Consider the following 26,068-nt stretch of genomic DNA (forward strand, 5'->3'; position numbering starts at 1 on the left):
TCCATCATCTCTCCCTTTCTCTCCCATTCATAGAGGTGGGAGGAGTTGAAGTTACTGCCTCCATGAACACTTACTTGTCTTTTCAGTTCTCCAATACCAAGTTGGTGGGCGCAAGTCTTTTTTTTTTAAATCCTTTCCCGAGGATATTTTTTGCATTGCTTTTCAGAGAGAGTGGAAGGGGGAGAGAGAGAGAGAGAGAGAGAGAGAGAGAGAGAGAGAGAGAGAGAGAGAAACATTGATGTGAAAGAGACACATCTATTGGTCACCTCCCACATGCACCCTGACCAGGGCCAGGGATCAAGCCTGCAACCGAGGTATGTGCCCTTGGCAGAAATAGAACCTGGGGCCCTTCAGTCTGAGGCCGATGCTCTAACCACTGAGCAAGTTAGCATTTCCTGACCTTCGATGGCAGAGGGGCTGTCTTCAGCTCTAATGATGGCTAGAAGTGGAAGGAATTGTGTCCATGAGGACTGTGAGATTTAAAAGCAAGCAATGCTGGTTCAGGGTCCAAATGACAAGGAGCGACAGAACTGAGACCAGGAGAGATCACCTTCCCCAGAACGTTTACAAGTAAGAGAGCGCAGTCGAGAACAAGATTGGGAACAGACCGTTTTATTGTTTCACTTCAGGAAGGGGCCAGACAAAGAAATATTCTGGGGAATGGCTTATGAGTTCCTATCTGGGGTTCCCAGGGCAGGCTACAAAGATGGGATCTGAGGTCAGAAGATGAACTTTTAGAAGAGGACACCAATTTCTGGATTCCAAGTCAGAAGACTCTTCTAGAGCAGAATTTGAAGACTTCACTAAAACGTCTCAGCAACACAAGCAGGCCCAAGGAAGATGATCTTGCCCCTTGAGTGCCTCTGATTCTGCTCCTCTCAGCTCAGGATCCGCTTCAGCAGCAGCCTCCAGAGGACTGACCGCTGCTCCCTCCACAGCAGCTGGAGCCCCCACCGCAGCAGCTGGAGCCCCCTCCAGAGCTGGAGCCCCCACAGCAGCTGGAGCCCCCCGAGGGCTGGGGGCAGCAGTCAGAGCTTCTGTGTCTGAGGCAGTGAGACCTGTGGCGTCTGTGGTGGCTCAGGCAGCAGCCACCACCCCCGGAGCTGCAGCAGCCCCCAGAGCTGACACTGCAGCAGGAAGAGACTGGAGGGCACTTGGGGGGACACTTTGGGGGGCATTTGGGGGCAGGGCAGCACTTGGGAGGGCACTTGGGACAGCACTTGGGAGGGGCCTGGCACTGCTGGCTCTGCTGGCAGGACATCTCGGTAGGTGGGCAGGTGGGAGTTCAGGAGCTGAGGGAGAGTCAGACAGCTAGTCAGCCCACACCAGAGGCCACCTTGTCCCTTCTTGTCCCTTCTTGTCCCTTCCTGTTCTCTCAGCATAATTTCTAGCCCCTTTATTTAAAAAGTTGTGAGCTCAAACATAGGAAAACCATCTCAGACTTTTTATCACTCTCACTAGTTTACCATGAGTCTCAAACCTCATTTAGATGGTGGTCAAATAATATCATCTCCAAATATGTAAGAGAAGTTGATGCCCATTAACATTTCCTAAGTGCTGGAGAGAAGACCAGGTGACAAATTTGCTCCAGGTCAGCATTCATTCTACCTTGTCACCAAGAATCTTAAAAATGTCCAATGTAGGATCATTTTAGAGCTGAAATCTTCTTTAAGGGAAAAGCAAACTCATTCTCTCTGGGAAGGATTTCTGATATGGTTTGGTTTTACAGAATATAGAAAATTGTACCTGCAAAGTGACTTGGAGTCAGTCAGTCTCAATCAACTCAATTTATAAATGAAGAAACTAAGACCAAAAGTGGTGACTTCACTGGTTCAATGCTTTTCATGAGCATGTCACAGTTCCTTTTCCAGGTTCCCTGACTCTCAACCCAACACTCTGTCATTTAGAGTCCTCCTTCCCAGGCCTGCTCCCCAAGCATGTCACAGGGCTTCTCATCTCCAGTGTGTCTCCATCTCCCACTATGGATCTTCTTGGAGTCTAGACAGATCCACAGGTGTTTCCTGTTCTCCCTGTTAAGTCCTCAGCACATTGTTTCTACAACTGGGTAGGCCTGTATTTCCAAAATTATATTCTTACTCTACAATCCATTCCAGCATAATCTAGTGATCAGTGTTTTTATTCCCTAAACCAAAGAAACACATCCAGCAACTGAAAACAATTTAGTTTCTGTAAACCTCTAGCACTAGCCACACAAATCTTCCCAGTTACTCATGGTCTCTCTCATCCATTGCACCCTTGCCCTTCTCCTTCAGATTTTCTGGGCCCTCACCCTTGCCAACCACAACTCTGGCCCCCAAAATCCTGCCCACCAACCTTCCTGCTCTGGTCTGAGCTTCCCACTGTGCAAGGCCCTGCTCCATTCCCAGTGGATACTTACTGGGTATACAAGCAGCACCGGGTTCGTCAGGAGCGACTGGATGGAGGTGTTCTGGTCCCAAGGCCCTTTTATGCTGGGCTTGGGCTTTGCCCCAGCATGTGAGACAGGTCCTGGGCATGAGAAGACTGCCTCTTGCCACCCACATGGTCCTGTGACAGGTGATGACTGGCCGCTCCTCCCCTGCTTCCATCCATGGGGTTCAGGGCAGCTGCTCTTAGCTAAAAAAGTACCTGCTTAAAATGGAGGATTGTGGTGAGTAGAAATGGACATCATCGATCCTCTGTTGCCTTATTTTCTATGAAAGATGGTTCTCCATTCACACTTATGGACCCTGGTCACACAACTCCTTCTTTCCTGCCATCCTAGGTATTAATTTTCCATCTGGAACTTTAAATCTAGATGGCTTGATGTGAAAATCTGTATGTCTAAAGTGTGTGTGTGTAGCATAGAAGTAGAGGAAAGAATCCTTGACGACCTCAACAAAGTATTCAACTTCTTTGAACCTCAGCATTCTGACTTTTTAAATGCTGATCATAGAAATGTCCTCTTTGCAGGATCTACAAATTAAGATGGCAAATGGGAAGTAGGCAAGATAATATGCAGCATTTGTAGCCATTCAAGAGATAGATAGATGATAGATAGATAGATAGATAGATAGATAGATGATAAATTAGATAGATAGATAGATAGATAGATAGATAGATAGATAGATAGATGATAGATAGATAGATAGATAGATAGATAGATAGATAGATAGATAGATAGAGTAATGGGTGCAGGCATGGGTTTTTAATAGACAGTTGGCTTTTTTTAAGCCACAGCCACCTTTTAAAAGTAGGTGGAAGTAAATGCCATTTTTCTCTCCTATATACATCAATGAGTTTGGCTTTATAAAGGTAGATCAAGAATGAGTATAGGAAAATGGGACTAAAGATAGGCATATTGCCCTGAATTATAGCCTGAAAATAATTTACAGTCTTCTGGGGCAAATTTGAAGGGGTGAGGTAGAATAAGCACAAGAAGGGTTAAGAGAAGAGAATGGCTGAAGAGGTGGCCTTAAAAAGTGGGTTCAAGTGGTGTTGCTGGCATACTTAACAGACATATTGAATATTCAAATTTAACTTGTTTGCACTGTTGCAATATAAATTCCCCATGTTTCCCATGTTCAAAAGTAACCAAATGGAAATTCTAAAAATGAAAAACACAATATTTGAAAAAATAAATGTGTTAAAATTCATTGGATTGTCTTAGCAGATAGATGATCATTTTAGTAAACTACAAGAGAACAGGTTGGTGAAGTTGAACTTGAAGAAATTATTCAAACTGAACTGAATAGGGGGGAGAAATATTGAAGAAAATATACAGATGATTGATAATTTGTTGAGCAATAGCTAATAGTCTAACATTCATGTATTCGAACTCCCAGAAGGAGGGAATGAATAGAATGGAGGAGAAAACATATTTTAAAATATTGGTCAAATTTTTTCCAAATTTCATGAAAACTATCAACCCATAGAACCAAAACATTAATAAATAAAACAGGATAAATAAAAAGAAAGCCAATAAGTGGTACAACATGTCCAGAGGGATAGTACAAGTTAGTCTTGGAAAATAAATGAATGAGAAGGGAGTTCTGAGGAAGGGTGTCTGAGAAAAATTTGTCAAAGATGTCTGCTAGAACATAGCCTTCAAAAGGTGGTGAGATTTTGCCCTGTGGAGACAGTGGGTGAAGGAAGGAGGACATCAGTAGAGAAGCTATGTGGGAATCTGTATGGGCCAGGGGAATGCAGGTGGTCTTTTGTGAGCAGTGAGTGGCGCAACCTGACTGGAAGGTAGGGCATGTGTAATGGAGTGGGGAGAGACAGTGAAAGTCAGGATGAGGCTGAGAATAAGATTGGGTCCAGATTGTGGGGAGACTATTGCCATGGCCCATTACTGCGTTTTATTGAATGTTCACCAGAAATCCCTTGAAAGTCTTAGTTTAATTTTAGTACTGTTACTTGCAGGATCAGGATAATTACATTAATGTTGGATCCTAATATGGAAGGGGACTGAGTGGGAAATCTTGGAACAGAAGACAACAGCAATCAGGAATAGGATGCGACAATACTGTCACCAGATGTGGTAGACTCTTTGATTTGAATTCCTTAGTGTTGAGGTTGGACATGACCTACTCTGAAGTATACCTGTAGCATTGCTAATACATTCTATTAACTGTACTGTTGAATCTGAATCCAAGGTTCAACTGCCTGCCACCACAAAAGCCAAACTCATAAGACAGCTGCTGGTGAAAAAGAAAAAAGGTTTATTCAAGTGCTGGTAACCTGAGAGGATGGGAGACTCTCATCCCAAAGCCCAGTAACTCCTGCTACCTAGAGTTTCCCTGACTTCTTTTAGTCATTCTTGTATTTAAAACCAAGTAAGTGGCTCCAGTGTCAACTGAGGAATCAATCAATTTGTTCCCCACTGTCAGCTGTACCCAGGGCTCATGTAGAGAAATAACAATTCGTTTTGGAATATCAAGAAGAGCTCCTGGGCCTCTTCCTTCATCATCAGTCACCATTCTTCATTTCACCATCTGCCTATGTGCCTCTTTTTATTAATTTCTTTTTTTTCTCATGCTTGTTGTTAGTATAAAGCTTTTATTCCCTGTTATACTTCCTTCCTTTAAAAAAGTTCCAAAAAATAATAATAATAATAAAATAAAAAAGTTTTAAATTTCATATGGCACCAAGGGTTTCAGGTAAGGGATTATGGTCTCTGGTTTATATATATCCTTGGGTCACTAGGGGAACACAGAAATCTAACATTTTTCAGTAATATCAACTTATCTATAATAACACTACTTTGCAGATAGTACATTGCTGTACCAGTCTGCGCAAATTTAGAGTTGAGCAAGCCTCCCCATTTTTAACTGACACCTCAAGATTTTTCTTACTCAGTCATACCACCCACCTTAATCCATAATTCATTCATATAAGGTGTGTTTTCTTTGCTTATTCTCAATTATTCCACTGTATTCAGTGGGGGACCCAAAAGAACAGAAGTATGGACACTCTAATTGAAGGCCCTCCTAAGCTCTTGTGCATTTTCCTCTCTCTTACTGGGGACCAAGACAGGCTGCCCCCATATATCCACATATTGATTAAACTAACTGACCAGCAGCCAGTGCCAGAAGGGTACCTTGACCCTCCCTTGTCTCCCTGAATGCAGGAAATAAATCTCCCATGTGAAAGATGTCCTCCCAGCACCTGGAAGACACCCCCTTATTGCTAGAGATAAACAACTCAGAGTCTAAGAAGAGTCTGTGTAATCAAATCTTACTGCCTCTTTTCTAATTTACTACTTTGTTTCAATTCCTCACTAACAAAGACTCAAACCTTGCTTAGATTCCTTTCTAAGGAGCAGTACTTTTCTTTGTCTTGTCAGTTTCTCACAAATCTATTATTTCTTTGTCTAAAACATATAAAAAGGTGTTTGGTTCAATCATTTCTCTGAGCCTCATTTCATATGGTGATCATCCCGTGCATGCATATTAAATTGGTTTTTTTCCTGTTAATGCAGTCTTGTGCTAACTTATTAGTCCAGTCATAAGAACTAAAGAAAGGTACAGGAGGAAATTCTCTCCCTCCCCAAAACTGCTTTTACCTATAAACCCTATTGATCGTCGATACAAATTTCTTCTCTTTGTCCTATGTTATGATTTTTCAAGACAATGGAAATTCTTGCTTATACTTTTTTTCAGGTTGCCACAGACTTTTCTGTGCAGAGTTAGAAAGGGAGTATGCTGAACTATTGGCTAAGTTTGCCAAATAATTACAATAAAAAGTTGTAGATAACCTATCAGTCATAATAGTCATAATAGCCAAGATAACCTACCCTTCCTTAATCAGTACTCAGTTCCTTCAAAAAAAAATAATAATAAGTTTACATTAGATCTGTAAAAGCTGGAATCTCTGGCCTGTGTTTACCTGTGCTCCTGCCTTACATCCTAGAGCATTTTCATTGCTCATGGATGAGAATCTCTGTTGGATTGGGAGTGCCCTGAGGGCAAGGCCTGAGCTTCTTTCCTCTAACTCAGTGGCTATCAAAGACAGAAGGTGAGTGGGTTTGGCACACCCCACCCCCAGGGAGAACATTTGACAATCTGGAGACAGGCTTAGTCCTCACAGCTAAGGGGGAGGGGGTTGTGTTTGATACAGTCATCTAGTGATTAGAGGCCAGGGATGCTGCTCACACCCTACACCTCACAGGACAGTGCTCCCAAAACAAAGAATTATCCAGCCCAAAATATCACTAGTGCTGAGGGTGAGAAACCTTGTTTTGTTATAGGGGGATTAAGACTGTGCTCATTGGAAACAGCTCTTGCATTTCTGATGGCACCAAACAACCCTCTGAATAATGCTGATGAGTGCTGTGGAAATAACTGCTTAATTAAATGATTGCTAATCCAGCCTTTTCATCTAGGCTAGGTGAGGTCAAAAGGTCTTGCAATGACTAAGGGCCCAACCCAATTTAAGCCTAAAAGATATTTCTGATTGACTAAGAGCCTCCCCTTCCTGGTATTCCCTGTCCCTCAGACCGATCCAAGGAGCCATGCCAATGGCAAACCGGATGGGTAGCATCCATACCAATGACCATTTGTGATAACTGTTCACTTCACTATCCTTAAACATTCGTCCTGGTGCCTGAGCTTCCTGTCCCCCAAATCTTATAATCCTTCTAGATTCAGGATTTTGCCTGAGCCATTTTCCCCACCAATCACCCAGTCAATCTCCTGTCTGCCATTCCTTGTCCCTTCACTCCTTCAATTCCTCCTCCGTCAAGCCTTCCTCACTTGCCCCAGGTGACCACATTTATTTCTATTTGTGCTTCTCTTCCACTTTTCTGGCCTCTGCTTGGGCCTTGACTTGACCTGCCTCTGTGACCCAACCTGCTCATCAAATGGGCAGTTCCTCAGGGTTGAGCATCATCTTTTCCCTCTACTCCTGCCCTTGGGGATGAAGACCTCACTGCCAAAACCAAATATACTTACCGTGTTTTATAATTTATAAAGTGTTTTTAAATAACTTATCTAATTTAACCTTTAATGTGACCCTTGAACAGCACAGGGGTCAGGGGTGTAGAGCCCTGACAACACAGTAAAAAATCCACACATGACTTTTGGTTCCCCAGAGCTTAACTACTAGTAGCCAACTATTGACTGGAAGCTTTACCAATAACATAAACAGTTGGTTAACTAACATATTTTGTATGTGATATGTATTATATACTGTATTCTTACAATAAAGTAAGCTAGAGAAAAAAAACATTATTAAGAAAATCATAAGAAAAAGACAATACATTTACAATATTTATTGAAAAAAATCTGCAAATAAGTGAACCCATGCAGTTCAAATTTCAACTGTATTTTTTAGTTAACCACATTTTATAGATGAAGGAACAAAGTGTCAAGGAATTGCCTAAATTAGTAAGTGGTGGACCTGGGGTCAAACTCACACCTCATGACACCTCTCCTATGCCCTTTCTATTCCTGCACTTGGGTTCAAGATATCACACTTTCTTGGGCCCCTTTCTTCCACACACAGAGCTCAGTCCCCCTGCCCTTCTTATGCTGTCTGGGATGCCTGCCCACACCATCACCATTGCTATGTTTGTTCTTATTTTCAAAGTAGTTTTTATATTTAAATATGTTCTAAGTTTTTTTAAAAATGTCAAATTTTTTTCTCTGCTAGAATATCATCTCTGTGAACACAGGGGTCTTTGTTTTACTCACTGATATAACCCAAGCATCCAGAATAGTGTCTGGTACATACTACAAACTGAATTAATGTTCGAATAAATATTTGTTGAATGTGTGGATAAACAGTACATTCTATTTTCACAAAGTTCTATTAATTCTTTTCTTTATTTCTAGCCAGAATCTTTGTTTTATGGTTTTCATTCATGGGACTTCTTAAGCTCTTGAGTTTTACCTGTTCTTAAAGAAAACCTTTCAAATAATGCAAGGAAGCAACTCCTTTTAAAACACAACATTACTCTTCCTTCCAGATGAAGGTATACCAGGTTTGGGAGCAAAATAAGCCTGGGTTTGGATTCTAGCATTATCAGGTCTTAGATGTATGACCAGATTAGTTAACCTCATGAGATTTTTTTGTGTGTGTTTGTGTATGACACTATATATAAATTGGGACAGATAATAGGACCTTTTCAAATTGTGAGTATGAGGAAGGATGTGGGGTTCCTGCTTCATTTGGTGGCTGGCGCACAGTAGGTCGTCATCCTATAGCCTCACTCCCATTTTACCTGAGCTGAACATGCTGCCTGGGTGTGCATTGTCTGGGCCAAGCAGAGCAACACTATTGTGCCTGTTAAGAGCAAGAGTTCATCACCATTTGCCACAGACAAGCTCACTCTTGACCCATTTTAACCAACTAAGCTTTCTCCACAAATGTGGCTAAATACACACCCACTCACCTTAAATTCAGAACTTCACATTTATCTTAATTACATTTTATCATGTCAGATTAAGTCCATTGTTCTCATCCATGTTGAATTAGACCTCTAGTCTTCAATTTTCCCTTAAGTTGAGGCCGCCTTAAATTCAGGTCGGTTTCTTATCAAGTCTTCCTTTAAGATGTTGGTAAGAAAGTTCATTAGAGCAAGACAAGGATGGATTCCTGGGACCATACAAGTGTTAGGAACCAGGAAGGATGGTCAAGTAAGGAGGAAATACCCCGCCTGGGGCTGACCGTTATTATGTCCATTATGTTGACATTATACCTGCTGTTCTCTGCCAGGACCACTCTGCTCTTTCCTCCATTCATTAAATAACTCCCCCTTATTTTTCATATCTTTGATGTAGTTGCCTACTCTAGGCCCCTGACCCTCTCAGGCATCTTTTCTATGGGCTTCCATGATACCTTGTGCCTCCCATGTGGAAGCTCTCACAGACTCTGTTGTCCCTCAGACTTTATGCAAGCAAAACAGTGCCTGCCTAGCTCACCACTGTGTTTCCAGAACCAAGCACACCCAGTTCCTACAGAGTGTCAAATAAATGGATGTGTTGATACAAGCTGATGAGTGGTTTTCTTCCTGACAGATAGAGCACTAGAGAACAGAGGGAAGGTGTGAACCCATCTCAAGGCTCCTATGACTAGATGTGGTGACGAACGTGATGGGTGGCTTTGGCACAGCTTGGGTAATTCCTAGGCTTCTAGATACTTCTAGTTTAGTCTTCTAAGTCAGGAAGCTTCATCTTTTGGAGGAATGAGTTTGATCGGCCTTGATGATAGGGAAGCACATGGATCGTCACATGAATGTGAAGTGCATCACCCTGTCTGTCTCCCTAACTAGTCTTAGGCCACAGGCATGTGGATCCTCTGGGATGTCCAACCATGCCAGAAATCAGGAGTATGCTAGTCCTGTTCGAAGTCTTGGTCACCACCTGACTATTCTTCTATACGTCAGGGAAGTGTCCACATGTGTACTGCCTGGCTTCTGATTTCCTCTGTCCACCTATCTGTTCCATTGTTAACAGCTGAGCTACTCCCTTATGCATGACAGTTCCATTTGCTTGCTCATCGGGGCTGCTCCAGTCTGTAGGACAAACTATGAGATGTGGAATGTCTCCCTCTTAATGCTTGGGTAATGCCTAGATAAAGGAGAGATATACCAAAACTAGGGAGGAAGGTGGGAGTGGAAGGGATGACTGAGAAGGGTCAGTATTGAAGGACTGGAGGGTATCCTAAACCATGCTCCTGAGGTCACAGTCCCCATTGTCAAATGCATTTTAAAACTCCCAAGCTTTTAAAGCAGACAGACATAAAGAGCAGTCACATAGACACACACAAAGAAACATGGAAAGGCCCACAGAAGGACATGCAGATGCACACACTCCTGAATACCCATTTCCTCTGAACTGCTACAAATAGGCTGTAACTTTTCACTGTGGGCCTGTCTGGAGGCTCAGGGCTGGGCATTCTGCCTGAGGAAATGGAGGACCTTCAAGGCCAATCAGACTAGCCCCAGGGGAGATGAATGTGGGCCCAGAGCTTCTCTGGCTTCAGAGATGGCACTGAGTCTGGCTCTCCCTGTGAGGAGCACCAGCTCATCTGGGGTTCCCTGGCTCAGTCCCAGCCTGATTCACCCAGAGACTTCTCTATTCCCCCATCATTCAACCCCTTTCCAGGCCTAGCTATCCCTGCGACCAGAGTATATCCTCGGAGGTCAATGCAGGTCACCGGATCATTACAATAAAGAGCCTGTTCCCTGTCCCAGGGTTAGGGGGATGGGGGTGGGATTTGGCTTCTTAGGTGTGAATGTCCCTCTCTCACAGCTAGGGCTGTGTTTCTTCTGTACCTGGAGGAGGTGGACTGCTTTCCGCTCATCCTCCAGACAAGAGGGTCTTTATCCAGGGGTGTGTTCAAGAGAACAGAGGGAGAGACCTAATGAGAATCTGGGGCTTCCCAGCCTCTCACCATCTTGTTCTCTCCACATCCACCCAGGAACCTGGACAATGGAAACCTAGGAATATCCTGTGGGAGCCATTTGGGCCCTGCCAAGCCCCTGGGGCATGTGCCACAGAGCAGATACAGTCCCAGAGCAACCTGGGTTCTCAGGAGGAGGCAAGTGTAGTGCTGGTGAAATTAATCTGTTCAGTAAATGAGATAACTCCCAAACTGTGTTGGAAAAATGGCTGGATTAATGGCTGTATGGCTTTGGCAAGTCACAAATATCCTGTGTTCTTAGGTTTCCAGCTGTGCAAAATGGCAAGATAATGCCAGTGTGCTGGGCTCTTGTAGACACTGGAGGATATGTGTATATGCATGTGTGTGTGTGTGTGTGTGTGTGTGTGTGTTTGTGTATCTGTGTGTGTATATTTACTTATTTATACAGTTGACCCTTGAACAACATTGGTTTGAACTATGGAGGTCCACCTACATGTGGCATGTGGATTTTTTCAGTACTATAAATGTACCACTTACTTCTGACTTTCTCAATAACATTTTCTTTTCTCAAGCTTAATTTATTGTAAGAATACAGTATATAAAATAAAGAACATACAAAATGCATGTTCGTGGACTGTTTATGCTATTGGTAACGCTTCCAGTCAACCGTAGGCTCTTAGTAGTTAAGTTGTGGAGTGAGTCAAAAGTTATTTGCAGATTTTGACTGCAAATGAATCAGCACCCCTAACTTTCACAGTGTTCAAGAGTCAAATATATATGTAAAATGTTCATATTCTACTTGTGTAAGATATTTTACTAAACTAGTTACAACCAACTATTACTGGGCATCAGAAATACTTGGAGGACAGGCCAAAACAGCTTTCTGAGTCTCACTCCCAAAGACTCTGTGTCAGTAGGTCTGGGGTGATGCATTTGTATTTCTCACAAGGCCCTAGGTGATGCTGATGCTGCTGGACCAGGTACCACACTTTGAGAACCAGTGTGCAAGGCCGCAAGCTCTCAGAGGCTCCTGTCTGTCCCTTTACCAGTGCCTTCCTAGCGAGTAAGCAGTGAGTATTTGCGAATCAATAAATAAATGAGTGGATTTCACTTGAAGAGCCTCAGTTTTTCTTTATACAACACAGGGTTTTACCAGGTGGTCTCTTGGGTTCTCTGCCACTGATATTACAGTACCAGATCCCTGGGGCAAGGGAAAGACAAATTCAGAGCCAGCCCTGGGGCTGTGTTGCACAGTGATGGTGCTGGAGCTGTGGGACCCTCTGGGGTTATGGACCTTGAGGAGGAGGGCACTGAATCAGACCTTCAGGGCCCAGACCAGAGCTGCCTCCCCTCCATCCTGGTGGCCTCGAGCACTCTCTCCCTCTGGGGCAGGGATCTCTGCAGGAACACTAGTTCCTCAGCCAGCACTTAACTCATCTGAAGGGAGTGGAAGGAAGAAACACCCCTGGCTCTACTACCCCTCCAAGCCCCACCTTCATGCTGCCAAGACTCACATGCCTAATGGGATTTGGGAGCAATAGAGGAATTCAGAGTCAGCCTCAGATGTTCCCTTTTCTAGTATGTCCAAAAAAAAAGTGCAAATAGTTTACTCTGAAATAAAGGAAAGTGTATCCTGTGCTGTGTATCCCAGACAGCCTAGGAGGGATCCCTTCTCTTCTCCTCTGACTCCACGGCAGTGACTATGCCCCCAGAGCAGAGCTGGGTGACCTGACCAACACAGGCCTGATGACTTTTGCCCTTAGACTGAGGAGCAGGACTTATCTTCCCTGCTCCTTCATTCCGTGTGCCTTTTCATCCATCCTTTCCCAGCAGGGGCCAGGGACACTGAGGAGAGACAGAAAACACAAAGCAGCCCACCTGGGCTAGTCTAAGGAAAATTTAGCCTTAGGTAACAATAAACCCAAGAAGAAAAATAATAAAGGAAACAAATAAAAGCTCATCCCAGGGAATCAGGAAGGAGTAACAAACAGATATCACATAAGACTCAGGATCTGAGTGTAGCATCATCTTTATTGTTACATGGACTCCTCTTGTCCTAGCCTTGGGGTTGCCCATCAAGACAGATCATGGCTCAAGCTGCCAACCCACAGGCCTTGCTGAGTAGCTGCCTGCCCCAGGAGAAACAAGGGAATTAAGGGACATTCTGACTCCACTCAAATGGGAGTTCACAACCTAGTTAGGCAGGTAAGACAGACACACCTGAAAAATAAAATAGTTCAGGAGAGATGTTGCAAGGCACTTCCCAAGCGGATGGTGTGGACGATTCAGTGAGTTCGAGGAGGTCAGAACAGACTTCTGTGAGTAGAAACAAGCAGAAAAGATTCCGAGGAAGAGGTCTTGAAAGATGGGTTGGATTTCAGATGCTGGGAGTAGCAAAGCAGTGGCCCCGGGATGGGGGGAGGGGTGGTGAACAGAGACCGAGAGGCAGGGACATCTAAGGTATGTCCTGGGGAACACCCAGGACGTGTCCGGGTGGTGAGACTGGTCTGGCTAGAACTGAGGATGCACAGAGGAGAGGAGTCGGATGTGAGGCTGCAGAGGTTCTGAGACCCAGGCATGGGTCCCATGATGACATGCAAAGGAGTTTGCACACCACTCCTGCAGCAGGGAGCCTCCGACTACCTTTGGAGTGCTGTAAACAAGAACACAGACATTGCGGCTGCTGGGAAAGGAGCATTTTCGGGGCAGGAGGCGGGAATGTTTCAGCCAGCTGCCTTTAAAAATAGGCGCTCTTGGTTCCAGCATAGGCCCCGCCTTTCACTCCAACAGAGGCGCCTCCTTGGTCTCCTTTAGCACCCTGACCCCGCGGCTCCGGAAACACATCGCAAGGTCCATAGCTGGCACCGCTCTCTCCGCACGGGTAGTAAGCAGCTGGGCCACAGCTGGGGGCCTCGATGTCCAGGCGGCCCGGGCGGGACTCACGACAGCCTAGGTCTCCTGAGCGTGGCATTGGATCTGGGCCCCAGCACGGGCTGGGACAGCGCCCAGGCTGCGCACACGGCTCTGGGCTGGAGCAGGGCGCTGGCAGGGGGATGGGCTCCGGACAAGGCTCTGGGCGCTCGCAGGCCTGTGGATGTGGCTCTGGAAACGCACGCTGCATGGGGCGCGGTTGCGGGACTGGCCGCGGGGCTGGCCGTGGTTCGGGACTCAGCGGCCGAGGGGGCGAACACCGGCGGCGCTCGGGGCTGGCGCAGGGCGCGGGGCGCGGGTATGGGCGCGGGGCAGGAATCGGACATCGCGGCTGCGGCGGCTCCGGACATCGGTCAAAACTCCGCGGTGGACAGAAGCTTGGCAGCGGACGTGGCTCTGCGCGTGGTCTCAGCTCCGGGCAGGAGGAGCCCCAGGAGGGCCGCGGAGCACAGCTCCCAGAGCAGCGTCGGATGGGAGGGATCTGAACGGGACACCGCTGGGGGGGCACCTGCCTGGGGCAGCAGGGCGAGGAGATCTCTATGCGACACCTGGGGCCGCGTCTCTGAGAGCAGCTTGCAGCCGGACGCCGAGCGCAGCCACTGTTATAGATGGGCTCCGAGCGGCGGGGTGGGGTGCAGTAGTTATAGGAACCCGAAGCGCATCTTGAGGGCTCGCAGCTGCTATAGTAGCGGGGGGAACAGCTGCGGTAAGAAGGCCGCATCTGGCGCGGCGGGGAACAGCTGCGGTAGGAAGGCCGCATCTGGCACGGCGGGGAACAGCTGCGGTAGGAAGGCCGCATCTGGCGCGGCGGGGAACAGCTGCGGTAAGAAGGCCGCATCTGGCACGGCGGGGAACAGCTGCGGTAGGAAGGCCGCATCTGGCACGGCGGGGAACAGCTGCGGTAAGAAGGCCGCACCTGGCGAGGAGGGGGGCATCTGCTGGCGCTCCTGGCGCGGCGCGGCGCGGGGCAGCCGCCGTAAGAGCCCTGGGCCTGGCCCTGGGGCGCATAAGTGCAGTAGGAAGCCCGGGACTGACGCTGGGGGGCGCAGCTGCTGAAGGAGCCCTGATACTGGCACTGGGTGGAGAACCTTCCCTGAGCCTGGCATGCAGGGGCATACGGGATGAAAGTCTGGACAGGCTGGGGAGCTGGATAGGATAGGTAGGTTTGGACTGGGCATTCCACATAGCGCGTTTGCGTATAACACGCTGGAGCACATTCTACGTAGCAGGTCTGAACAGGGCACGGGGCTTCACACTGCACGTAGCACACCTCAGTCTGGCACGGAGCCTGGCAGTTCACCTGTGTGGTCTGGGACTGGCATGGAGCCTGGCAGTTCACCTGTGTGGTCTGGGACTGGCATGGAGCCTGGCAGTTCACCTGTGTGGTCTTAGACTGGCTTGGAGCCTGGCCTTTCACCTGCGTGGTCTGGGACTGGCAGGGAGCCTGGCACTTCACCTGGGAAACTTGAACTGGGCATGGTGCAGGGCACTCCACAATTTGCATCCCACAAGGGGCTTGAACTACCACCTGGCCCTGGGGACAGGGGGACGGGGCAGGGCAGAAGGAGGAACCCTTCACACAGCACTGGGGGAGCGGCATGCAATACTGAATCTGCTGCTGGTCACACATGGTTCCGATGCAGAAGGGTCAGCAGACCTGAGGGTAGAAAGACAAGCTTTAGGAGGGTGAGAGCTGGGGAGGAGGGGCCAGGACCGAGAGGAAGACACCCTGTTCTTCCCTGACCTTTCCTCCCCTACCCTCGACCTTCCTTCGAGAAGACTTACTAAGTTGTCTGGACCCAAGATTAGTGACTATTGCCCAAGAGGACTCCCTTGCATCTGCCAAACTACCTGACCGAGGTCCTGATCTGAGATAACTTCAACAGCACAGTCAGGGTTGCAGGTGCCCGGGCTCTTTCCCTGGAGGGTGGGCATCCAGTGTCCAGCACAAGAAGATGCTAATAACAAGAGGGTTCCTATCACCTCCTGGGGTCCTAAGTGGTGGGAGGGAGCTCTATGGAAGTAGAGGTAACCCGTGCTCCCAAGGCTGTTGTCCAAAGTGGGGACTCCACACCATAGGAACTTGAATTTCCTCACACATTTACTGTGCAAACATGAAAAAATGCATATATGAGAACAAGCCTCGTCTGCAATAAAGCATCCACTGGAAGGTAAAGAATCCAATTAGTAATCGGGCAGCTCAAACTCAACATAAAACGTCTGTTTCTCTATATTCAATCTTTTTTAGGTGAATTTGTTTAAACTGGCCCTTGTGGGCATACACAAAACACGCACATACAAAACATCAGCCTTGGAAAGGCTCGGGACCAACAACTTGCCCTGGAGGGTTGCTGCCAGCTTCAGAAAGGTCACTCTCCAGCCCCTCTGAAAGGCAGGTGGAATCACTTAAGAGGGGTAACCTCCTGATTAGGAGACTGACACTCAGCCACACTTAAAGCCCATGCAGCAGGAGCATGACAAATGTGACGTGGGGGACACAGGCACACTGTCCAACACCACACCCAGCCAGGGAGAAACAGAGGGCAGTTCCCCCACCCTCCCCAAATCCACCTGTTCACATACCGGCAGCCCTGTGATCAGCACAGCAGGGAGGCTGGTTTGACAATCAGCTCACCCAACCAAACCCTTCTCAGTAAGCTCCTGAAATACTGAAATGCTTCCCGTGAAGGGCAAAGCCTTCCATTCTCCATGTATAGAGAACATCTAAATACATATGCCCCTGGGGAAGGTAACCCTCCTACACCCAGCTCTGTTCATGGGATGCGATTACTAATGCATCTTTTCCAGGGAGAGAGGTCCTGAAGACGGAAAATGGTCCCCAAGGATGAGGCCAGAGTTATCGAAGGTAAATAGAGTTCAGTGCCCCATTTCTTCACACAGACTCCACAGATATTCTTCTCATGTCCCCTAACAGTCCACCGGACTTTTCTCCTCGGGCTGCTCTCCCGCTCTTCCTTTGCTCCCAGCGTCTCCCCTCACTATGCCTCACCCCTGTGAATCTGAGCACCCCCTGAGCATCACCCCCACCCCAATTCCAGGGCCCAGCCCCCAGACCTACCTTCTTCAAGGCAAGCAGTCATTCAGGCTGAGGCGTCTGGACAGAGGGCTGTCTTTATATAAAGGGCTCTGGGCCTGGCTCAGACCATGAGACAATTGGTTGGCATCTGCCTGGCTCATCACCCAGGTTGGCATTCCAGCAGCTGGTCCCCTCCCTTTGTGCCTGTCCTTGCAGTCACCTACAGGGGTGGGAGTGTCTGGCCTCAGTGCCAGGGCTGCTGGGCAACGGAGGAGCAGGTTCTTGTTTTCTCTCTCTTCTCTCGTCCTGTCTGTTTCCTCCACCCTGACAAGGGCTAGTGGTGAGGGTGATGGGGGTGACAAAGGTATCTCTTCTCCTGGACGATGGCTCCAGGCCCCTGTCTCCTTCCTTGTCTGACGCTCTGACCAGATGGAGATAAAAGGAGAAAAGCTCCCTAACTGGAAGCAGTTAGAATCACCTCGAAGGTATAGAGAGAAAAGGTTGGGTCGGAGCCGATCCTGACATCCCAGGTTGGCTACTTTAGCTGTGTGCCCTTTATAACTGATTTGAGTATTAATTTGCTCATCTGCAAAGTGCAGATATGAAACCTTTGCTGAGCTGTTGTGAGGATTAAGGCAGCTATTTTATGACAAAGCATCTAGACAAGAATGATATTCACAATAGCTCACATCCACGCAGAGGAGCTGGAGACCAAGCAGCAGTCAGGGCTGGGTGGCTGGCTGCCTGTGGTGTCCCGGTCCTCAGCTGGACAGCCTGAAGTCGTCACAGAAGGTGCACAGCTAGTGCTATGGGGTAGCCCTTCAAGAGAGCAGCACCGTGCAGGACACAAATAATGAACTGGCATCTTGTGAGCCAGATACAGTCCAGATGGATATCTTCTTATGTTTCACCTAAATCATTTTTGCTTACATAATTTTGTAAGTAATCATTAATATTTAGAAACAAAGAGATTTTTTTGAAAGATGATAGACATCCAGTTTTCTGTTCAAATCAAAATATCTGGCATACGTGGGTCCACCTGACCTCAACTTCATTAACATCTGCCGCTCTTAGGTAGGTCATATACTTTGATGTTCTGTAAATGTCCATCTATTTTTTACTGTATCCATGATGCAATGCAAAGGATAAACTTCCTTTTATTATTTTACCTGTGTTCTTTTCTTTGGTGAAATTAAAACGGAAGTGAAATAATTCTTCCACCTGGATAATTTCATTCATTTGTGTAACTGTCCAGGCCCTATAGGCATTTCAGATTCTGACCAAGCTCATGAGCAGAGACTTTAGACTTAGAGAGGTTTGGGTTGAACCTGAGCTCTAGTACTTGCTAACGGCTAAAGCCTACTTAACTTTCATGAGCCTCGGGCTCCTTACTTATAAGACAGAAGAAAATTAAGGAGGGGAAGGAAGAGAAAGAGGAAAGAAAGAAGAAATAGAAAAGTCATAGGATTATTGTGTAAATTAAATGAAATGAGTAACCTAAAGGACTTAGCATTTAATTAACCATTTTGCACTTTGGGCTTTAGTTTCCTTGCAGAACGATGGGAGTGAAGACACTTCAACAGGTCCTCACGAAGTTAGAATCTGACAACGGGAATGAAAGTGCTTTGGGACCTAGGTGCACATGCCAATTACATTGATGAAATCCCTCCCATGAGGAAGCCTCTGTCCAAATCAGCCTGATTTCAGAATCTAAGTTCTGGATCCCACCACTCATTACAAAAGGGTGTCCAGATACCATCCCAACTTGAGTAGGGTCAGAGATTTTCAGAATGCCAGAGCAGCAGGGACCACCAGGAATTATCTGGCCACATTCTGTCACTCTCAAGATGAGGATTCTGAAGCCCAGAGAGAGATGAATCTATGTGGAGACCTAAAGCTAATGACTGCCTTGGAGGAAGCAGATCCTAGGTAGCTCTAATCCCAGACAAAGACTCTTTCCACTACAACAGAGAAGTTATTTCTTGGATCACACAATTTGCCAAGGGGCTGTACTTGGATAGCCCTGGGGCTTGATGCTGGCCTAGAAGCTAATCATGAAAGCAGTGAAATAGGAAAGCTGAGAACATGGACCAGCTGGCCCAACCAGAATGTGAATTACTGAATCCTAATGGCTGTATCTCTCCTACTCATCTCTTGATAGAATATGCAGTTCTTGGAGGAGGAATCTCTATCTTATGCAACTTAATATCTCTAGATTGCTCACTTAATATGAATCTGTTAATTGATGGGTAGATAGATGAGTGGAAAGATGGCAGAAATGGGCTTGGTCCATGTATCTTAAACCACTGGAGAATGAATTAATATTGTTCAATCCAAAGACTGAAGAGCCCTGCAACTCCTGTTACTTCCTGTTTCTTGCTCCTGCCAAAGAGAAGAGGGCGGGGGGGGGGGGGGGGGGGTTAAATTTTGCAGCTGACAGTGAGGCTAGGTGATAAAGTTTTCAACCGTATGATTATGACTTTAGAGCCTAGTCTCCAGGCCAAAAAACAAAACATCTAACTCCTGATGTTCTTCCTTCTTTGATATGAAAAGTCCTAGAATTGGACAGTTGTCATTGGTTAAAGATGGAATTAGTACTGAGATTTACTAAAGGCAGAGGTAGATATAGTATATTCTCTTGTTTCCCCAGGGAGGTTTAAAACTCTTACAAAGGACATTCCTTATTTGGAGATATCTTCAAACTAAAGTGTCCCTTTAGATGAGCTTTAGTGTGGCATTATAATTTCAGAGCCTATATATGTTTTTAGGCTTTTTGCTTTTGGCTTTAACAAGCTCAATGTGGGCAAAAATAAGTCATTGTCTCCCTTTATAAATATCCTCCTCCTAAATCTAGAAATCTTGGAGTCACCCTTGATCTTCCTTCTAACTCACTGCAACATATAATCCCACACACTGTTCATTCCGCTTCATAATTGCTCTCAACTATATCCCTATGTCCATACCCACTGTCCCTGCCGTATCTCAAGCCTTCATGATCTCCTGTATGGACTGGTGCAATAGTCTTCACAGTTTCCTCTGCCTCTTGTCTTTCCTTCTTCCATGTAACTTTAAAAATAACCAATAAGTGATCTTTAAAAAATGGTCCCAATCTTCGACACCCCATACAACATCAAAAAAATATATCAAATGAAGCCATATTATGGTTTCACTCTCCAGGCATGTCTTGATATTGACTATGACAGACCTTTGCAAATGTCATTTCCTCTTTCTGGGATGTCCTTTCATCTCTCCTTCACACATGGGACTGTTGCTCATCCTTTGAAACAACTCCAATGTCATTTCTTTTGTAATGTTTCCTGACTCCCCAAAGCCATGACTCACTTTAGACACGCCCCATCATTAGAGCTATAATGTGTTCTCTGATTATTTACATTCCTGTCTTCCACTCAACCTATGAGTCCCTCCAGGAAAAGAACTCATGGTGTATATATCCTTGTATTCCAGAAACAGGCACTGTCCCAGTGCATAGTTTTCATTTCACCTTGTTGATTAAATAATTTAATTTTCATGCAAGCAAATATACACCCACCCATGCACACTCATGCATACATATAAGTCTAATGTATGTATATATTATACTGCATTTTATAAATTAATTTGTCTCATCTACTGAAATGTAATAAATGGATATATGATAATATAAAAGCCACATTAAAAGTTGCAATGAGGAGAAAAAGAGATAGAGAATTAGAGATGGTAGGTAAATAGATAGATGATGATAGATGATAGATAGATAGATGATAGATAGATAGATAGATAGATAGATAGATAGATAGATAGATAGATGATAGATAGACAGACAGAAAAGATGTGCTAAAGGCAGCAGCTATCTCCAAAGAGAGGTCATTACTTTTAGGGAAAGATATAAAGGCTATTTAGATAGATGGAGCTATTAGAATAGCAATGTAGGGCAAAATATAAATGGTTAGAAATATAATGATATAAATCTAGGAATATGTGATATAGAGATTTACAAAAGTGATATAAAGATATCAAGAGAGCTGAATATATAGTTATCTATAAAATTATAAAAATAGAGATATATAATTATAATAAAATATAGAGCAAAAGATAAATATTAAGTTATAGGTTGTGGGGTTTTTTAAATACAGAAGTGTAAATGGTACAAGTTGGGAGTGGAATGGATCATGTGAAAGAGACATAGAGGAGCAGGGATAGCGGTCCATGTGGACACATTAATAAAAACAGATGGAGGCAACTTGAAAGCACACATAAATCTAGCGATGACTCATTGAGTACTTGATATATAATTGTCACTTGGCTGAGAATTTGGCATATGTTAACTCTCTTAATCTTTAAAATAGCCCTGTGGGAGTACATATTATTATCATTATTTTATAACTGAGAAAAGAAAAGTTTGAAAAGGAAGTAATTTGTTGTATGTCACAAGCTTAGAAATGGCAGAACCAGGAACTTAAAGCCAAGGCACCTAGAGGAAGAGGCCGTGGGGAGTAAATATAAAATGAGATAAAGTTACTGTGAGTTACGGATACACAGAGATGCACTCTACGTCTTACTAAACTCTGAGACCTTTCTCAGGAGTTACAATCCTTTGGGGCCCTGGCTTGCTGAGCCTTAAAAGAGTTTACCATTGTCTCAGGGATGCCTTGGTCCTGAGAACTAAGACATTCACATTTACCCTCGGTTTGCAAAGATGTGTGTTTCCAACAGATTCAATAAGACTCTTCTAGCTTTGGATCATTTCACAAGCTTCTTTTCAGTTTAGTTCCCCTCATATCACTATAATAGCCGGAGGTAAGAAAACATATCCCTGAAAGGGATATAAAGTCTTAGTATCTTATGATCTCCACCCTCAAGAATGGAAGTACTCAGGGTTTTTCCTTGGCACAGGGTACCACTGGGTGTTTTTCCTTAAGCCCAGTTTCAACAGACCTGATGTGTATTCAAACCACAGAGTACCTATGTGTCAACTAGGGTAAAGGTAATGGCATAAAATACTATCACAGATTGTCACCATGTGGCTGTTTAATAAATGAAGAAAGAAGGACACCTAAAAGCTGTGTCAGGGAGAACAAAGAAATGTTAATACTAAACAGAGCACACAGTGACACAAAACAGAGCGAGATATATCTTCTTTAAGTGTTTTAGGCATTTTGCAAATTTGATAATGTTACCTCAGTTATATAGAAATATATATTCATTGCTAGGATAAAAACTAGGCTAGGCAAGTTGTAATCTGTTGTACAGAGAATTTGGGGTTTTTGAAAGGTTTTCTGACTACCTTGCAATACTGATAAAATTTTAAGACAAGTACAGAACTAAACCAACTACTTTTTAAATCATAGTAAACTCTTAATCATCAAGGTAGCAAATGGAAATTCCTGCTTAACCAGATCCTCAGCTTCATGGAACGTGACCAATATAGCACACTGGGTTATCGATATCCAATGATCTAGAACACAGTAAAGGGGACCCATTGGCAGAGCTACATCAAACACTAATCTTCTTTGGTAACTGAGAAGCCTTCAGCTGCATCTTAACTCCTCACCGTTGCTCCCAGTGTAGTCTGGTGTTTCATTTCACTGCCTTTTTTCAGAATTCTTTCCTCTGCTCAGAATACTCTCTCCTGCCCCTCTCTCCCCACCCATCTCTGTTCCTAGTGTATGCCAAACATCTCCTAATATTTCCCATATTAATATTGAGCTAAAGATCACATTTAGCTCAAACACTACTGTCTCCATCAGTCTTACCTGGTTCTCCTCACACCACTGTCTCAGGTGAAATGGGTCACCTTTGGGTCCCCAACATCTCCTTTTATAAAACCTACAAATACTGCGCTTCTTTGCTGATGTGTCGGGTTTCTTCACTAGATAATGAGCATCTTGGTGGCAGAAGACGGTGCCCAGCAAAAAGCCAGGTCCCTAGAAAGTGCAGTTCACGCACCTTAAATGTGCGTTGAATGTGTTATGTTATGTGTTATGTGTTAAATGTTTGTTGAAGGTGTTATGTAAATCAGTCTAGCAATAAGTCCTAGGGGCCAATTAAAAGATTTGGTTGTCTGATAAGATACCGGGAAAGACTTCGGCAGGGTTGACTAGAAAGAAGATGAGATTCATTCATTAAATTGTAAGTAAAGCTAGAGGTTAAACTTTTACTTTTGAATTATTTGTTTTCTATGGATTTCAAAGGTAAACTACTTTCCAGTTTAGAGATTTGATAGCTTATTAAATATATATTTGACCTAAATTTAATCCTGAGGTTTATTTATTCATACATAGTAACTCATCTAATCCTCACAACTACCCTATGACTTATGTGATTGTGTTAGCTTTTTTGACAGAAGAGAGCACTGAGAACAGAAAAGTTAACAACTTAAGGATACAAACTAGAATTTCATTGAGATGATACATGTCTCTAATGCATATACAGCAACAATGAGAGATTATTCTCAATAATGTAAAAAAACATGTAAAATGATCTACTTAAAGTGAAATAATCAGTATTTCCTAAAAAACGTTCTGGAACATTGCCTGAGTATCATTTATTTTAATGACATGTCAGCCTTTCCTTAGCCAGTAAACACCCAAGAGATGGGGGATGGGATCACAGGAGACAGAATAAAACCAAATAGCTTCAGGTTCTCAAGTAGGCAGATAAAGATGCTGTTCACCAAGTTGAAATTCCACAGGGAGGTGGTTTAATGAATGAAGGGCTGGAGAATGGTGGTTTATTTTACTTTGAATTTGAGATGAGAATGGAACTGATGAAACTTGAAAGGCAGCTAAATGAAGCAGTTGGAGGCTCAGAAAACACACATGGACTTTAAATATTGACCTGAGAGCTACGTAGCCAGAACATATTTTTCATGCAACCCCAAGATTCCGTTCTGGATGCTAAAGAGAGGACACTGGGCAAGGTAACGAGGTTTGGAATCTCATAAAGTTTACATTCAAGTGGGAAGAGAAAGACACAGGAAAGGTAAATAAATAAGAGGCCCTGGGTTGGTGATTAGTGAAACGGAGAAAACAAAGCAGTGACGTGTTTGAGTGAGTGCTTGAATGACAAGGGAGCTATTTTAGATCTAGGGGTCAATGAAGGGCACTCTAGGAGAAGCTTCTTAAACATCAGCATGACAATGTTCACTGAGGCCACGGGAGCAGATCAGATTGCCCAGGAGGGGTGCAGAGAAAGAGAGGAGAGGAGACCAGAGGAGACCAGGCAGTAAAAGGCACAGATACCACAGGGATCTGGCTTTGTTCTTACTGTGTAAACTTGGGCAAATTAGTTTACTTATATAAACCTCAATTTTCTTATTTGTAAAATTAAAGGGAATCAAAATTATATATTTTCAAAAATTGTGAGAATCAATGAGAACATTATATAACTTATGAATATGACACACTTTTTGTGGAAAACCAGGACTTCAGTCAAATGGGAGAAGTCAGAATCCTTGGGCCAGACACGCTGCCATATCATTGCTCGTGCATGACCCACTTACTTATTTATTTTGTCGATCTGTCTGTCTGTTCACTAATTAATTCACTTGCACATTTTAATAACATAAAAAGAACCAAGAACCCACTGAAATGAGAGCTGAGATGTGGACAGTATCCTACCTCTAACCACATGTTCCTACCCGCACACCGCACTCTGCTCTTTCCCACCAAAACTACTTCTTATTCAAAAAAAGGTTTTCATCCAAATCTCATTTTCAATTTCATATACTTTATTTCCAATCGTAAGTACAACAGCCCAAAGTATCCATTTTCCTGTGTTTTTCATTTATAAAAGGGCCTCTCTATATGCAGCATCCTAGGAGGCGCTGGGAAGCTTCGGGAAGCTTCCGGAAGCTTCGGGAAGCTTCCAGACCAATGCTGCCGCGCAGCCCTCGCCGGCCTCCCACCGAAAGCGCCCCGGGCTTGCTCCCAGGTGCGTGTTGGTGACGCACCCGGAGCCTGCGACCAAAGCAGGCGCCCTCGGTCGGAGCTGAACCCGGGACCCTTTAGGCTGCAGGCTGACGCTCTAACCGCTGAGCCAAACCGGCTAAGGCGGTGCTAGCACTTTTTAATCCATCGCTTAATATTAGTAATTAGAAGCATTATTAGTGCTATTATTAATAAAAATAAAGTAGAGGAATAGGTATAAATTTGCAGAACACTCAATGTGCCTGCAGAGGTGAACATCCTCAGCCAGAAACGGGGACCCTCGAGTGGTCCCGGCTGCTTGCAGGGGAGGTCACAGCCCAGGCCTCGGCCCAGCAGGCTTCTGTCCCCAGCAGGGCAGGCTCCACTTGCTAACATGAGCTGCGGGGGGCCTGCTGGCAAAAATAAGCCAGAAGCATGTGGGCTGAGCGGAAGGCTTTATTATTCTGTAACTAGAGGAGGGGGCCAGAAATGGGGGAAAGCAGAAGGGTTCTTTGGGAGGTTTCAGCAGCCCCGACGGCAGGACCAGAGCTGAGAAAATGAGGGGGGAGGAGCTGGGGGCTGGGAGGGCCGCCAGCGCTTGGTTCTTCCCACCCTGCTTGTTGGGAGCCCTCAAGGCTGAGGCCAGCAGCCAGAGCCCCAGACTGCTGGCGACTGCCATTGCCACAGCCACCAGAGGTGCGGTGTCTATGGCGGTGGGACCTGCGGTGCCTGCGGTGCCTCAGGCAGCAGCCACCACCCCCAGAGCTGGGCCACGGCAGGAAAAGACTGGAGGTGGCCATGGGGCTGGGCACTGACTAAAGACGGGCAGGAAATATTTCAGAGTCAGGGAGACGTAAGTTGGCATCTCTACCACTCTGTGAGCAAGCTGGGCCATCTTAAGAGAGTTATATTTTCTAAGCTATAGTTTCATTATCTGCCAAGTAGGGACCATAGTTCTGCTCATCTGTAAGCAAAAAATGAGATATTGCCTCTAAAGCACGGAGCACAGGGCCACACATGTGGCTGGAGCTCAAAAAGTGGTAGCTACTTCTACAATGACTATTACTACCATTCTGATTAATATTATTATTTCACGTTTTGGTGTTTTACTAGGTATTATTCTGCCTGGACTGAGGAGAACTGATATTACAGAAGTTTTATATGGGCATGTTAAAAAGGATGGAAGGAAGGAAGGAAGGAAGGAAGGAAGGAAGGAAGGAAGGAAGGAAGGAAGGAAGGAAGGAAGGAAGGAAGGAAGGAAGGAAGGAAAAAGAGGAGGGGAGGGGAGGGGAGGGGAGGGGAGGGGAGGGGAGGGGAGGGGAGGGGAGGGGAGGGGAGGGGAGGG

The 26,068-nt window shown here is 45.2% G+C and overlaps 2 protein-coding genes across 2 annotated transcripts; both read right to left on the reverse strand.

Moving 5' to 3' along the window:
- Positions 1 to 895: 895 nt before the first annotated feature.
- LOC308549563 (uncharacterized protein) lies at positions 896 to 1,261 on the reverse strand (the record flags this gene model as incomplete). Its single annotated transcript, XM_081122344.1, has 1 exon — positions 896 to 1,261. The coding sequence occupies one exon, from the start codon at positions 1,259 to 1,261 to the stop codon at positions 896 to 898; it is 366 nt and encodes a 121-aa protein (XP_080978470.1).
- Positions 1,262 to 13,585: 12,324 nt separating this feature from the next.
- On the reverse strand, positions 13,586 to 15,409 carry KPRP (keratinocyte proline rich protein; the record flags this gene model as incomplete). Its single annotated transcript, XM_081122342.1, has 1 exon — positions 13,586 to 15,409. One exon carries the CDS (start codon positions 15,407 to 15,409, stop codon positions 13,586 to 13,588), a length of 1,824 nt encoding a protein of 607 aa, XP_080978468.1.
- Positions 15,410 to 26,068: the final 10,659 nt, after the last annotated feature.

The sequence above is a fragment of the Miniopterus schreibersii genome, assembly GCF_964146895.1.
Source record: "Miniopterus schreibersii genome assembly, chromosome: 19".
Classification (NCBI taxonomy): Eukaryota; Metazoa; Chordata; class Mammalia; order Chiroptera; family Miniopteridae; genus Miniopterus; species Miniopterus schreibersii.